General features: G+C 43.3%; 1 protein-coding gene across 1 annotated transcript in view; it reads right to left on the bottom strand.

The window, feature by feature from the left end:
- JADE2 (jade family PHD finger 2) overlaps positions 1-14,305 on the bottom strand; it is a 108,589-nt gene that overhangs the window by 40,422 nt on the left and 53,862 nt on the right. Inside the window, exon 5 of the mRNA XM_053461831.1 lies at positions 3,889-4,058. Within this exon, the coding sequence (XP_053317806.1) occupies positions 3,889-4,058 (170 nt within the window). The remainder of the gene's footprint in view (positions 1-3,888; positions 4,059-14,305) is intronic.

Raw genomic sequence — 14,305 nt, 5'->3', positions numbered from 1 at the left:
ATACTACCCAACTGTTCCCACCACTTTCTCTTTCCAGCTGTGGCTGGCACCATCTCTACTCGCAGCTTGGCCAATAGAAACAGGGGGTCCAAGGAGTATACCTTTAAAAGTTTCCTAAACTGCAACAATGCCATATACAATAGCCCCATACTATCTAATGGCCCCACATGTAATCTGGTATTAAGGAAAATAGTACACTTGTGTCTTATCACTAAGCCTGTATTAAATCTTCATCATGGGACACAGACAAAGCAATCATAAATAGGCGAACCATTAAAGAATATTTATACGAGACAACCATACTGATGTTGTATTTTCATAGGCCACTTATAAAATGTAATTATCTGACCAATGTCTTGTGGAAATCTGTTAAAGTTGGAGGTAACTGTTCATATTAAAGCTTCAATCAAATGAAAACATAACATTTTGTATGTTTTAGTGTTTGGATGTCAGTTTAGATAACTGGTAATAGTCAACCTCACAGCTGTACTAAATTGATGAATCCCTGGTGCCAAAAAGGTTGGCAGATGAAAAGGAAGGAAAAAGACTGAGTCATTTCATACATACAAATGTATAGAGGAAGAGGTTCTACTTCAGCTGTGTAAAGTAAAAACAAAAAAAAATCTATTGGGCCTGACAGGAATACACCTAAAGTTATTAAAATGCCCATGCACAAGAGAGGTAGTAGGGAGAAGCTGAACAAGTCTTACACCAGTAGTGGGACAATTTATGGAAACTCTATTAAAGTATAAGATTGTTCAGCATCTAAAGTCACACGAGTTTTAAGATCAAAAACAACATGAGTTTAATTCAGTGAGATAATGCCAAACAAATCTTATTATTTTGAATGGGTGACTAAAATAATACAAGCAGGTGGTGTAGCAGACACTGCTTTTTCGAGATTTCACGAGATTTCTAGTTTCAGGAGTTTGGATCCCAATATTGTTAAATGGATCAGGCAGCGGCTGAGTGACGTAATGAAGTATATTTAGAGCAAGGTCTTGTTACCAGTAGGGTACCTTATGGATCTGTACTTGGACCCATCCTCTAATATTTTTAAATAGTGATATTGCAGGTCTTGATGGTAAGGTAATGACACAAAGATTTGTAACAGGGTTGATGTTTCTGGAGGGAGAAACCAAATAACAAGTGTGGATAAGTGCAAGATATTGCAACTAGAGCATAAAAAGGTCAGAGTATAGAATATTTTATACAGTCCTAACCTCAACATCTGAGGAAAGGGATCTAGGGGTAATTATTTCTGAGGATTTAAAGGTAGGCAGACAATGCAGTAGAGCAGCAGGTAATGCTAGCAGAATGCTTGGTTGTATATCAAGAGGTATTAGCGGTAGAAAGAGGTAAGTGCTCATGCCGTCGTACAGAGCACTGGTGAGACCTCACTTGGAGTATTGTGTACAGTACTGGAGTATCTCCAGAAGGATATAGATATGTTGGAGAAAGTTCAGAGAAGGGCTACTAAAATGAAACTTACCAGGAAAGATTAAAGATGCTTAACATGTATAGCTTTTAAGAAAGACGTGACAGCGGGATATGATAAAAACATTTAAATACATAAAGGTAATCAACACGATAAAGGAGGAGACTATATTTAAAAGAAGAAAAAAATCATGGCAAGACAGTTTAAAATTAGAGCGGCAAACGTTTAAAAGTAACATCAGGAAATATCAGGGTAGTGCAGGGATCAACAAATTCAGGAGCCATTTTTTGTCTACCCCAATCATGGTTATATTTACCCCCTGGTCTGCAGTTAAGGATATTTATCATTTCTTCAGTGCTGCACCACTTTTTACGGTATTGCAGTTAACCCCTTCATAACAAGTTGCATGTTACACCATAAAGAATCAAGCTTGTATGTTTAACCATTATTCTTACACTTACACACACTAACACCTTACTGTAACACACATATACTAACATGCTACACTCATGTACACACATGCTGACACAATACACTAATACACACATTATATACTGACATATACAGTCGTGGCCAAAAGTTTTGAGAATGACACAAGTACTGGTCTTCACAAAGTTTGCTGCTTCAGTGTTCTTCGATATTTTTGTCAGATGTTACTATGGTATACTGAAGTATGATTACAAGCATTTCATAAGTGTCAAAGGCTTTTATTGGCAATTACATCAAGCTTATGCAAAGAGTCAATATTTGCAGTGTTGACCCCTCTTTTTCAAGACCTCTGCAATCCGCTGATTGCAATCCGCTGTCACTTGACTTCTGGACCACATCCTGACTGATGGCAGCCCATTCTTGCATAATCAATGATGGAGTTTGTCAGAATGTGTGGGTTTTTGTTTGTCCACCGCCTCTTGAGGATTGACCGCAAGTTCTTAATTGGATTAAGGTCTGGGGAGTTTCCCGGCCATAGACCCAAATTTTTTTCCCCGAGGCACTTAGTTATCACTTTTGCCTTACGGCAAGGTGCTCCATCATGCTGGAAAAGGCATTGTTGGTCACCAAACTATTCTTCGATGGTTGGAAGAAGTTGCTTTTCAAGGATGTGTTGGTACCCATCTTGAGACCAGGCCATCCTCCAAAAGTCTTTGCCTCACTGTGCGTGCAGATGCACTCACACCTGCCTGCTGCCATTCCTCAGCAACCTCTACACTGGTGGCGCCTGATGCCGCAGCAGAATCAGCATTAGGAGATGGTTCTGGCGCTTGCCGGACTTTCTTGGGTGCCCTGACGCATTCTTCACCACGATTGAACCTCTCTCCTTGAAGTTCTCGATTATCCAATAAATGGTTGATTTAGGTGCAATCTTACTAGCAACAATATCCTTGCCTGTGAAGCCCTTTTTATGCAAAGCAATGATGACAGCATGTGCTTCCTTGCAGGTAACCATAGTTAACAGAGGAAGAACAATGATGTCATGCACCACCATCCTTTTAAAGCTTCCAGTCTGTTATTCTAACTCTTCTAACTGTTATCAGCATAACAAAGTGATCCCCAGCCTTGTCAACGTCAACAATCTCACCTGTGTTAACAAGAGAATCACATGACATGATGTCAGCTGGTCCTTTTGGGGCAGGGCTGAAATGCAGTGGAAATGTTTTTGTGGGATTAAGTTCATTTTCATGGCAAAGAGGGACTTTGCCACGACTGTACACTCATGCTAATGCCATACTGTAACATACTGTAACATAGCATGGCACCACAATCATATACATGCACACACACTGGCTAATAATATACATATATAAAATGACATGCTAACACTATGGGTACATACATAGTGAATATAGCACTACAATACACTGGACTCCAGCACTATACATATACACACATACACACTGATACTACAGTATATACATACTCACAGCCTGACTCCAGCACTATACAAATACACACTCACTAACACTACAATATACAAACACACAGACTCCACCACTATACATTTACCCACATACACACACTGACTCCAGCACTATACATATACACATGTACAAAATGATACTACAGTATACACACTTACAGACTGACTCCAGCACTTTACACATACACACAGACTGACACTACAGTATACACATACATAGGCTACTCCACCCCCTCACCTTGTAGAGATCTGCCACGCTGCTGCATATCTTCTGCCAGTGTGAATTTGGCACCCTATGCTTTGCTTTGGGGTGCCGTGAAGGGCCCAGCAGGGTCATGTAATGCACGTTATGTGACACTGCTGGGTGCCTCATGCACCCTCATCATTGGATCCGAGCAGGAGAGTATATGGTGCTGGATTCACAATGGTAACTCTGGTGAGTTTTTACCCCCTTGTACCGCAAACCCTGTCTTTTAGTCAAATGGTTAATGAACAAGACACAAAAGATAGGTGTGACTATATCTTATTTACCCACCCATTTCTTTGAACTCCAGATTAACAAGTTCCAACCAGCAGGTATCAATCTCATCCAGGTCATATCGGCAGGTTGCCTGTGCAGTAGTGTGGAAGCCTCCTGGACATTCAGTACCAGATAATGAGCAATCTGACATCAGCAAGGGAGAATCTTCAAAGACACGAGAAAACCTGAGCAAGAAACAAATGGAATGTTTGAAAGGTTTCAAATACATGTCTTTATAGCTGCATAGGGCAGAATACAGACTTAGAATGAATTTATAACATAAGGATTACAAGTTGTAGGATTTTATGAATTAAATGAGATTCATGCGCCGTAATCGAAAACATAAACTTTCACTTAAAACAGTGATAACATATGTACTTTCTTCTTAGTTAATATGTGTCACTCCATGACACATACCAAGTATTCTGTTTTTGGGGAACTGTACTGCTTTTGCAGGCAATGGGGATCATGGAACAAATGCAAAGATTCTCTCAGCTGCCCTGACCATCACAAGGAGGTGTTCCAGCATGGACCTCTGCCACATCCCCCATGTGGCCGCTTTGCAGTCCTGTGAGGTGGCTCACTGGGTAAGATGGATGGGTCGCCACACCTCTAACACCACCCACTCATGATCTGGCCTCACCCTTTCTCACCTCTAGCCACTCCTAACAAAGGTGTCCTGATTTAGGCATCTAAAATGTTCTAGGGTATGTCATAATATATGATTTGAAATAATATGTCCTGCATTGTTTTAAGATTGCAAAGTTCACCCTATAATGTTAAAAGACAACAAGAGCCGGGTGGGCTCTGCATAATGTATAGTTAAGTAGGTGAGGAGACTCTGATTTAACTATCTGTTATACAAGGCCTATTAAGCTTTTCTTACATCACAATTGCACTGTGGTTGAATCCACAGGAGTTGACATCACAACTCTTCTGCAAACTTCCCTGCCAACTCTTCCTTTAGTGAATAGACCCAAATAACAGGGTGGAGACCTATTGTAAGAGGTTAAATTAAGAAATTATGACAAATAAATATAGGTAGAAAAAATAAATGTTCACAAGTACAACACCTTTTCTGCCCTCCTGGGGCACCCAATTTTGCAATTATTCAAGGGTGATGTGTTTGTAGACCAAAAAGGTCATTGGCCTGTTTTTTTTTTTTTTTTTTTTTAATTAAACTAATTATTTATTCTTCATTAGGCATAAATTATGGATTTTGCATGCCTAATGGAAGAGTTGTTTTTTTTCTTAGTACCTTTTGTGACCAAGGCTGTTTTAACATTTTTGCAGTGCTCATGTCTAGCTGTAATTTCCTTGTTTTTCCTTTAGTGTACCCACGTTATATATTGTTTTTTCAAGACAAGAACACCTTTCTTTAGATACCATTATGTTGATATTATCTAATTTACAAATAAGGAAATTATAAAATATGGTGAAAAGGTTTCTGACTTTTATTTGAAAAATATTTTATTCATCTATAAAGACTAATGACAATATGTGTTCAGTAATACCTCCTGAGCACAGTGATACCACCCATGCATAGGTTTGTCGGGTTGTTTGGGGGCTAAAGGGCCACATTTGGGAGGTGTCCATTTAGTGCCCCCTTTTTTTTATTTTGACATCTGGTTAGTTTACACTCATGTCCTATGCAGGACACCTTTAAACCTGGCCAATTCAGTTTAACCCCAACAACCCATACATTTTTGTAAACTAGATTCATGCCAGGATTTTTTGGAAGATAGAGTGCTCATAATTGTTTTTTTAATATATATTTTTTTACTTTTTTTGTTGTTGAAACTGGATGGTTCCCCTGATATCACTGGAGAAACCTTTTTTACATGCTTTCACATTAATATTTGATTTTTTAAATATATTTCACTAATCACATTGTGACTGAGTTGCACTATTGAATGCAGTACATGAGTCTGGAGAGACCCTCTTGGGAACTTATTTTTTAAGGGCCACCTCTCCATCTTATGAGAGGCAAAATCGCTTGCTACATCGCTTGTCACCGCTCCAGGAGCGGTCATAGTGGATCCTGGGGTGGGTTTTCAGTATCGCTGAATAATTAGGCAGAACCACATATATTGGTTGCACAGTGCAGATTGTTGAGATATACATGATACCCTTGCACTTGGTGCGGTTCAATCAGAAGATCTAGCAATAATAGATCACTACTATCTCACTGGCATCACCAGTAAACAGCTTGATGCCCCTCACAGCCTAAGAGTTATGTGTTTTAACTCTAAGCCTGGCCAGGCCCAGAGCAGTACTTTTGTTAACAGGTGATGTAAGAATTAGATTATATTCTTTACAATACCAGATACCTAATGTTTTTTTTAACCTAAAGTAATTAATTCACCATAAAATACCAACTCTAGCAATTATATATGGCTGGCAATAAATCCTTTAGCAAGCAATAGATATTTAGAACATAAGTGAAAGCACAGACAACATGACAACACTGCTGAATGTCCAGAAGGATGACATAACACAACTTTTAAAAAATTAATGAATCTGCTAATGAGAAATTTTAAATTAAGTAATGAAAATGCATCTATTTTTAATAAGCATCTCTATAAAAATTAATATAATTATTAATAATGACCTTTTTTAATTTAATTGTGCAGTTTTAAAAATAAGTTTGCTCCAGCATAAACAGGAGCTAGATCTGTCAAGAAGTCCTTGACATACGTTCACCCTAAATAAGGATAATCATTTGTAGATATTAAAATCCAAAGATACTTATTAGCTTGAGGACAAGATCTTTAATACAGTTGTGACAACTAAACACAGACTGACTCTTTCATACATGATTTATGATGACATGAGTGAGCATGCCAATCACCGTGTATTTATATTTATATAACTAAAACCTGTGTTTTGTGAAAACTTTCAGTGTAATTGGCTCTACGGATATCAAATAATAAATGTTATTATTGGTTACAAGCTTAATGTTTACCAAATTGCATAAACAACTTTCATCTAAGTGGGAGAACGACTTAATATGGGTAAAGATTTGAATTACGTGACAATTTTAATAAGGTTCCACTGTCTGGTGTTAATATGTGGTGTAACAAACAAATAATTTATAATTCTGACATGGAAACCCACTTTCAGTGATTTGTCACATTTCCAAATCATTCATTTTTAAGTTCCATAAACTTAATAAACCTTATTTAACAGTGTTTCAAAAGAAAAAAAATATTTATATGTATTAGTAACTAATCCTTTGTGCGTACCATGAAACATCCATTTTAACCTCCTGTTCTTAAAGTTGTAATAGTTAACCTTCATCCTATTAGGTTATTTTTTTCCATTCATTTCACATTTTGCTGCTTCACTGTTGGAAGCTGGCTAGGAAATCATGATAGGGATAAAGCAACAACTATTTTAAAAGTATTTTTACGGATAGAAAAAAACCATAAATTCTCGCCCTTCCATCAGGTCTTCGACCGACCAGCTCCTCATAGAGACGGAGCTCAGAGCCTTACGGGACAAAGGGGCAATTCAACGGGCTACCGACCCCGAGGGGTTTCTCAGTTCCATTTTCCTGGTACGCAAACGCACCGGGGACTTCCGTCCCGTGATCAATCTCCGGGCTCTCAACGCCTTTGTAGTTTATCGCCACTTCAAGATGGAGGGTATCCATCTCCTACGAGACCTTATGTCAGAAGGCGATTGGTTCACCAGGCTGGACCTTACGGACGCATACCTCTCCGTCCCGATACACAAAGTTCACAGGCGTTTCCTCCAGTTTCGATGGGGCAGTCAGGTATGGCAGTTCAAGGCTCTTCCCTTCGGCCTCAGTTCAGCCCCATGGTGCTTTACAAAGCTCCTGAAGCCGGTCATGGCTTTCTTTTGCTCCAGGGGTATCCGGTGTATAGTATACCTGGACGACATCCTTCTGTTTTCAGGTTGCAGGGAGACTCTGCTTACCCAGACGGACTTTGTAGTCCGTACTCTTCACGATCTCGGTTTTCTCGTCAATACCCTCAAGTCCGAACTCGTCCCGAGCCAGCGCATCCTATTCCTAGGCTTCGAGATAGATTCTCGGGCGGCTATGCTCCGACTTCCGAAAACCAAGATAGCTTCCATTCGGAAGGAAATTCGGTCTCTTCTTCGCCAAGACTCTTGCTCCCTCCGTCTCCTGGCTCGGGTAGTGGGTCTCCTCTCGTCCTCTATTCAGGCGATCTTCCCCGCTCCACTACACTATCGGGCTCTCCAACGCCTCAAGGCTCACCATTTAAGGAAGACACCTTCTTACGACCAGGTGGTCCAGCTGACTCTGGAGGTCCGTCAAGAACTTCTCTGGTGGCTACGCCACATGGAAGCTTGGAACGGTCGAGCGATCTTCGGCTCTCGACCGGATTTTATTGTCGAGTCCGACGCCAGTCTTCTAGGTTGGGGCGCAGCCTCCGCCTCGGAGGCGACCGGAGGTCGTTGGTCTCCGGAGGAACGCTCCCTCCACATCAACTTCTGGAGTTGATTGCGGGTTCCTTCGCTATCAGGAGTCTAGCCAAAGACCGTTCGGATTGTTGTCTCCTGCTGCGGATGGACAATTTCTCAGCGGTTCGATATATCAACCGCTTGGGGGGCACTCGGTCGAAGCAACTCACGGATGTTACAAAGGACATCTTCGAATTCTGCCTAGCTCGCAACATCACCCTGCAGGCGGAATACCTTCCGGGAGTCGAGAATCTGCTGGCGGACTCGTACTCCAGGCACTGGCAGGACGCGAGCGACTGGAGGCTCCACGGTCAAGTTTTCCGAGATCTCCAACGTCGGAGAGGCCCGTTTCACCTGGACTTATTTGCGCCCAGGACGAATCGCCAGACGGAGCATTTCTACAGCTGGCTTCCAGATCCGGAGGCGCTGGATGCCTTCATGCAAGAATGGCCGACCTCGGGTGCGTACGCGTTTCCCCCCTTCGCCCTCATTTCGAGGCTCATCCATCATTTGCGTCGCGGCGGAGGCTCCTTAGTCCTAGTGACGCCTCTTTGGCATGCACAACCATGGTTCCCGGCCCTGCTGCAGTTGTCTGTCCGGGATCCTCTGGCTCTTCCATCCTTCCCCTCCCTTCTGTCGGGCCCAGAGGGTCAGATCCACCCTCCTATCCAGGACGGTCATCTCCTCCTGGTGGCGTGGACGATTTCGGGCGACCCTTCCCTAGCTCGGGTCTATCGAAGGAGGCTCACTCCCTACTGCGCGACTCTTGGGCTCCAGTTACCCGAAAGTCGTACCGGGAAGCTTGGCGAAGCTGGGCTTCTTGGTGTTTGGGACGGCAGGTGGATCCCTATTCAGCCCCTCTAGAGTACGTGCTTAACTTCTTAGCTGAGTTATTTTCCTTGGGCAAATCGTACCGTACCGTTAACGTTTTCCGCTCAGCCATTTCCTGTGGTCATGTGGGGGTTTCAGGCGAGCCGGTGGGTAGGGCTCCCCTGGTCTGCCGCCTTCTTCGCGGTATTCGGTTGTCCAGGCCTCCGGCTCCTCGCTATAACTCTCTGTGGGATGTTGCTTTGGTGCTGGATTTTCTTAGATCCTGGCCGGACAACGATTCTCTTTCTCTCCGTCAATTATCGGCGAAACTCTCATTCCTCTTATGTCTTCTCTCCTTTCGTAGAGTTTCCGACGTTCAGGCTCTCGATACGCACGCCGTTTCGTTCTCCCCGGAGGGACTGGTGTTCCAGATTCACAGGAGGACTAAAACTTTTTCCTCGTCCATCTCCTATCCTTATTTCCTTGACGATCCTAAGATCTGTGTGGCCAGATGTGTTCGATCGTATTTGTCTCGTTCTTCTCTTGTGCGTCCTCCTTCGGTGTCTCAGCTCCTAATTTCTTATGTTAAGCCGTTCAAGGCTGTCTCTTCCCCTATGCTGGCTCGCTGGGTGCGCTGGCTTCTCTCTTTAGCGGGGGTAGATGCTTGTTTTGGGGCGCATTCGGTCCGGGGGGCGGCGGCGTCTTGCGCCTTTAGGTCCGAAGCTGCCTTGGCTGACATTCTCAAGGCAGCAGATTGGTCCCAGGCTTCCACTTTTAGGGAATTTTACTTTCGCCCGGTTCAGTCCGCGGCATCGGCATTACTTTCTGGCGTTAAAAATGCAAAATAGGAAGCCTCCTGTCTTGCCTTAAAATTGGAAATTATTCTAGCCTAGGTGCACGAATAATTATAATTTTAATAAAGACAGGAGGCGAGTATTTTCCCTCCTGGCCCTTCCCATGTGGGGTAAGTTTATAGATGTTATTACTATTCTCTGCTATTTTATGTGCTCCGACTATTGTTTTATGCGGGTTTACCTGTTTTCCTGTGTTTCTGCGGCATTTTACATGTCTGGTAGACTCTGGTCCTGTTATGGTTTTTCTCTTTGTTTCAGCGTGAGGCCCTCGCGGCCAGTTCGTGACTCGACTATCCGTTTGAGCTCTGTTGGCTGATTTCGGCACGACTCTACTGGTTCCTGGTGTATTCTGGTTCCGGTTCCAGTTTTCCGTTTGGAGTTTTATCCGGTTGTTCGCTGTCGTTTGGTTGGAGGACGTTTCTTCAGTCCGGTTCACAGCGACGAAAGAGGAAGAGGAGGATGGTTTAGGGGTTTATATACCTCTGTTGTACTGTGTTTCTATTGGTTATTTCCACTTATCTTGTTAACTCTTTCTTTGCTGCTACTGTGAGAGTAAAGGAAGATATGCAAAATACTCGCCTCCTGTCTTTATTAAAATTATAATTATTCGTGCACCTAGGCTAGAATAATTTCCAATTGTTGCTCAAAAACAAAGAAATTGCAAGAGCTGAAGACTAAACATAAAAGCTTGGTAGTTGCTGATGCAGCTACTTTGGTTAAAGCTGTCTGTACTAGAGACATGACATGACCCTCCCTTAGCACGACCCTCCCTTTTTTCATTCTTCTACATTTTTTTAGAAGGAAAGACAGAGACTCCAACCTATTCAATCTAACAATGTTATAACTCAGTGTAGTGGGCGTAGCTTGCATTATCCATTCTTAGTTATTCACATCACAGACGTTATTTCATAAATACATATTAATGATATGAAGCATCTCCCTTTAGATAACCCACTCCCCTAATTGTGGCATACATTATTACAGGGCTTGACAAATTTGTTGTGAATCTAGGCGCCAGGTAAAAAAGTTAGGAGCCAGGATTTTTTTTAAAACTAACAGTTGGTCAGGAGTGATCTGATCATCATCAGCCCACTTACTAAACTCACAGCGTTTGACCTGGAAGCACCCTGGGCTTTCAGGTCAGTGCTGTTTTTTTTTTGTTTGTTTGTTTTTTTAACTCTTTCGATGCTGATGTTCCATTGGAGCACAGCATTGACTGATATTTAGTCCCCACAAGCTTGTGGGGACAAATGTTAACCCCTGCAATGCCACAAATGTGTCATACACAATTGTGGCATTGAAGGGGTTAATGCTGCACTGTCGCTCTCATGGAGCGATCAGGCAGCAGGGGGGTGTTGTGTCAGGTCCCCACACTCATGTGGAGACCAAAGAACCCTCTCCCCTGTCTCTGAAGCTGCCTCTGGCAGCTGGGACTCAATTGCTGGTCTATAGACCAGCCATTGCAGGGGGAAGTCTCTGATGACTGCTGTAGGCTTCCATGCCTACAGAAGCCATCAAAGGGCTTGTGGGGGCTCGTTTTTGCTGTTGCTGGTCTGCCTGGGCTTCCAGGCAGACCACCAGCAGCAGAGCCCAGTACAAAACGGGAATTAACCCCTAAATGCCGCGGCATTGAAGGGGTTAACGCTGCACTGTCGCTCTCATGGAGTGATCAGGCAGCTGGGGGGTGTTGGGTCAGGTCCCCACACTTGTGTGGGGACCCAATCAACACACAACCCCCTTCCCTGAAGCTGCCTGTGGCAGCTGAAAACACGATTGCTGGTTTTGCAGCAACCGCGTTTTCAGCCTACAGGCTCACTCCGTGAGAGTGATCTCAGGCTCGGGGGCGGGCTCTGAATGGCTGTGCTGTCTGCCCAGACTCCTGGGCAGACAGCAGCAGCAGCGCCCCCGTGTGGTGAGTCAGCCTCTTACATCCACATTTTTTTCTGGATGTAAGAGGCTGACAAAATCTAGGCGCCAGGACAAAATTCTCTGTCGCCATGGCGCCTGGGATTTGTCGAGCCCTGCATTATTATACCCATTATTTCTATATAGCACCTCTACCACCAAGTACAGTAAAGTGATGATGTGTACATCCGTTGTTTATCTAAGGCATGGCTGCGTTCATAAAAAGCCATGTGCGCTACAGCAGAAAATATTTGATACCCGGATCTCTAGGGGAAAGAGGACGGGACATGCTAGGAGGAGAAGGAAGCAGCAAGGCAGAGGCTACGGGAGCTGTGAACGTTTTCCCAAAGAAAAGTATGAAACAGGAAGCTGTTCTTCCATCTTGGGCTAGTTAACTACATTATTGCAACTCCCAACTAGCTCCCTATTAGTCTCTCCCTAGCCAGCGTTTCACCGCTCCAATCCGTCCTCAACACTGCAGCTAGACTAATCTTTCTCTGTCACTCATCTGTTGCTCCACTGTACCAGTTTGTCAGGAACCACTTTTTTGTTGCCTGAACCATGGCTTTTTCATACCTGTGGTATATAAATCTGCTACCACTAGTGGCCACCCTCCACCCTCTGGAGCACTCAGAACTCAATTACTAGGATCAGGTGTGCCTTGTTACATGGGTTGAGCCCTAGTCAATACATCCAGCTGGGCCTTGTTACCTGCATTACCCTGCCTTTATGTGAACCTGCCCTGCCCTTTAGTCAGGGCATTTGTATTGAAGTCTGTGGACCTTTCTGCACCTGCACCTGCACCTGCACCGTTCCTGGATTCCCTGCTTTGTGTCCTGATCAAGTGGATTCCCTGCTTTGTGTCCTGTCCAAGTGGGCTGTGTGCCTTTCGTGCCCTTCCAAAGGGGCTGTGTGCCTTTCGTGCCCTTCCAAGGCGGGCTGTGTGCCTTTCGTGCCCTTCCAAAGGGGCTGTGTGCCTTTCGTGCCCTTCCAAGGCGGGCTGTGTGCCTTTCGTGCCCTTCTAAGCAGGCTCCGTGCCTTTCGTGCCCTTCCAAGCGGGCTCCGTGCCTTTCGAAGCGGGCTCCGTGCCTTTCGTGCCCTTCCAAGCGGGCTCCGTGCCTTTCGTGCCCTTCCAAGCGGGCTCCGTGCCTTTCCAAGCGGGCTCTCTGCCTTTCATGCCCTTCCAAGTGGGCTCCCTGCCCAAAGACTTATTACTGGTATTTGGTTTGCCATACTTCTGGTTTCTTGCTTAGAATGTATTACCCTTATTTGCTTGACCTGTTATATACATACAATACATTGCATTACCTAGATTTCTGCTTGTGGTGTCTTTGTATAATTATGCACCATCGGTTACAGACCGAACCCCAAGTATCCCCTGCACATGGGCTCCTACCCGACCTGATCACCCGAGTCCTGACACAATTGCTCTATTGGCTCCCCATACCCTACAGAACTATATTCAAATTTCCTACCCTGACCTACAGAGCCTTTAACAACTTCTACCGTCATTACCTCTCATATTCAGGATTTCACATGTGCTGTACTCTTTCCCAGGAATTCCACACCTTGTTCTCTCAGAACACAAATTATAGATACAGGCTTCTAAACGTTTTTTCTCTTGTATATGTACAGAACTTGAAAAATTGTCCTGCAGGACAGAACGTGCAATAAGGGCAGACATTTATTGCCACATACACCAAAGGATGATTTCACTGTTTTACAGTGATTAAAAACAAAATACAGCAGCAGGTAATTAAGATTTTATAACAACTATTGATGGGTGTTAATTGGATGACACAGGAAACAGTTTAACAGATTTTCTGTACATAAACATTGAACCAGTGCATGCAAATGAGGATTGAAGCGCCAATGAGACTGGTAAAAAACAGCATGCTAATAAAGGCTAAGTTAAACTACCTGCACATAAAAGAATACTACCATGTAAATAAAAGGTTTTGCTGTTCAACATAAGAATTTCTATTTTACATACATGTACGGAGATTAGGTCTATGGATCCTAATTTACCCAACAGTCAGAATCAAATTGAATGGCTTTACTCAAGACTCAAGAAAACCAGAAATGTATGGGGCGCAGGTACATATATAGGGAAAAGAACAAAAAACAACACAATATAGTGTAGATGGTATGTTCAATAATAGTTGCTAAGTGATATGTTGCACTCACAAGTGAAAGAGGCAAATCCAACCCATCAATATGGACTGTAAAAAACTTTAATGTTCTTCAAGGTAAATCTAAAAAACAAACTAAAATAGTGCAGTATCTTCAGGTAAAACAGTATATACCAATGGTAATGCACTCACAGTTTTTTCATGCACAAAGTGCATATGCAGGCATTTGGTTAAAATCTCATCAAAAATGAAGTCCAATTGAGTCTTTCTACGCGTTTC

Source organism: Spea bombifrons, chromosome 4 (assembly GCF_027358695.1).
Source record: "Spea bombifrons isolate aSpeBom1 chromosome 4, aSpeBom1.2.pri, whole genome shotgun sequence".
NCBI lineage: Eukaryota > Metazoa > Chordata > Amphibia > Anura > Pelobatidae > Spea > Spea bombifrons.
This window is presented reverse-complemented; position numbering and strand designations above follow the sequence as displayed.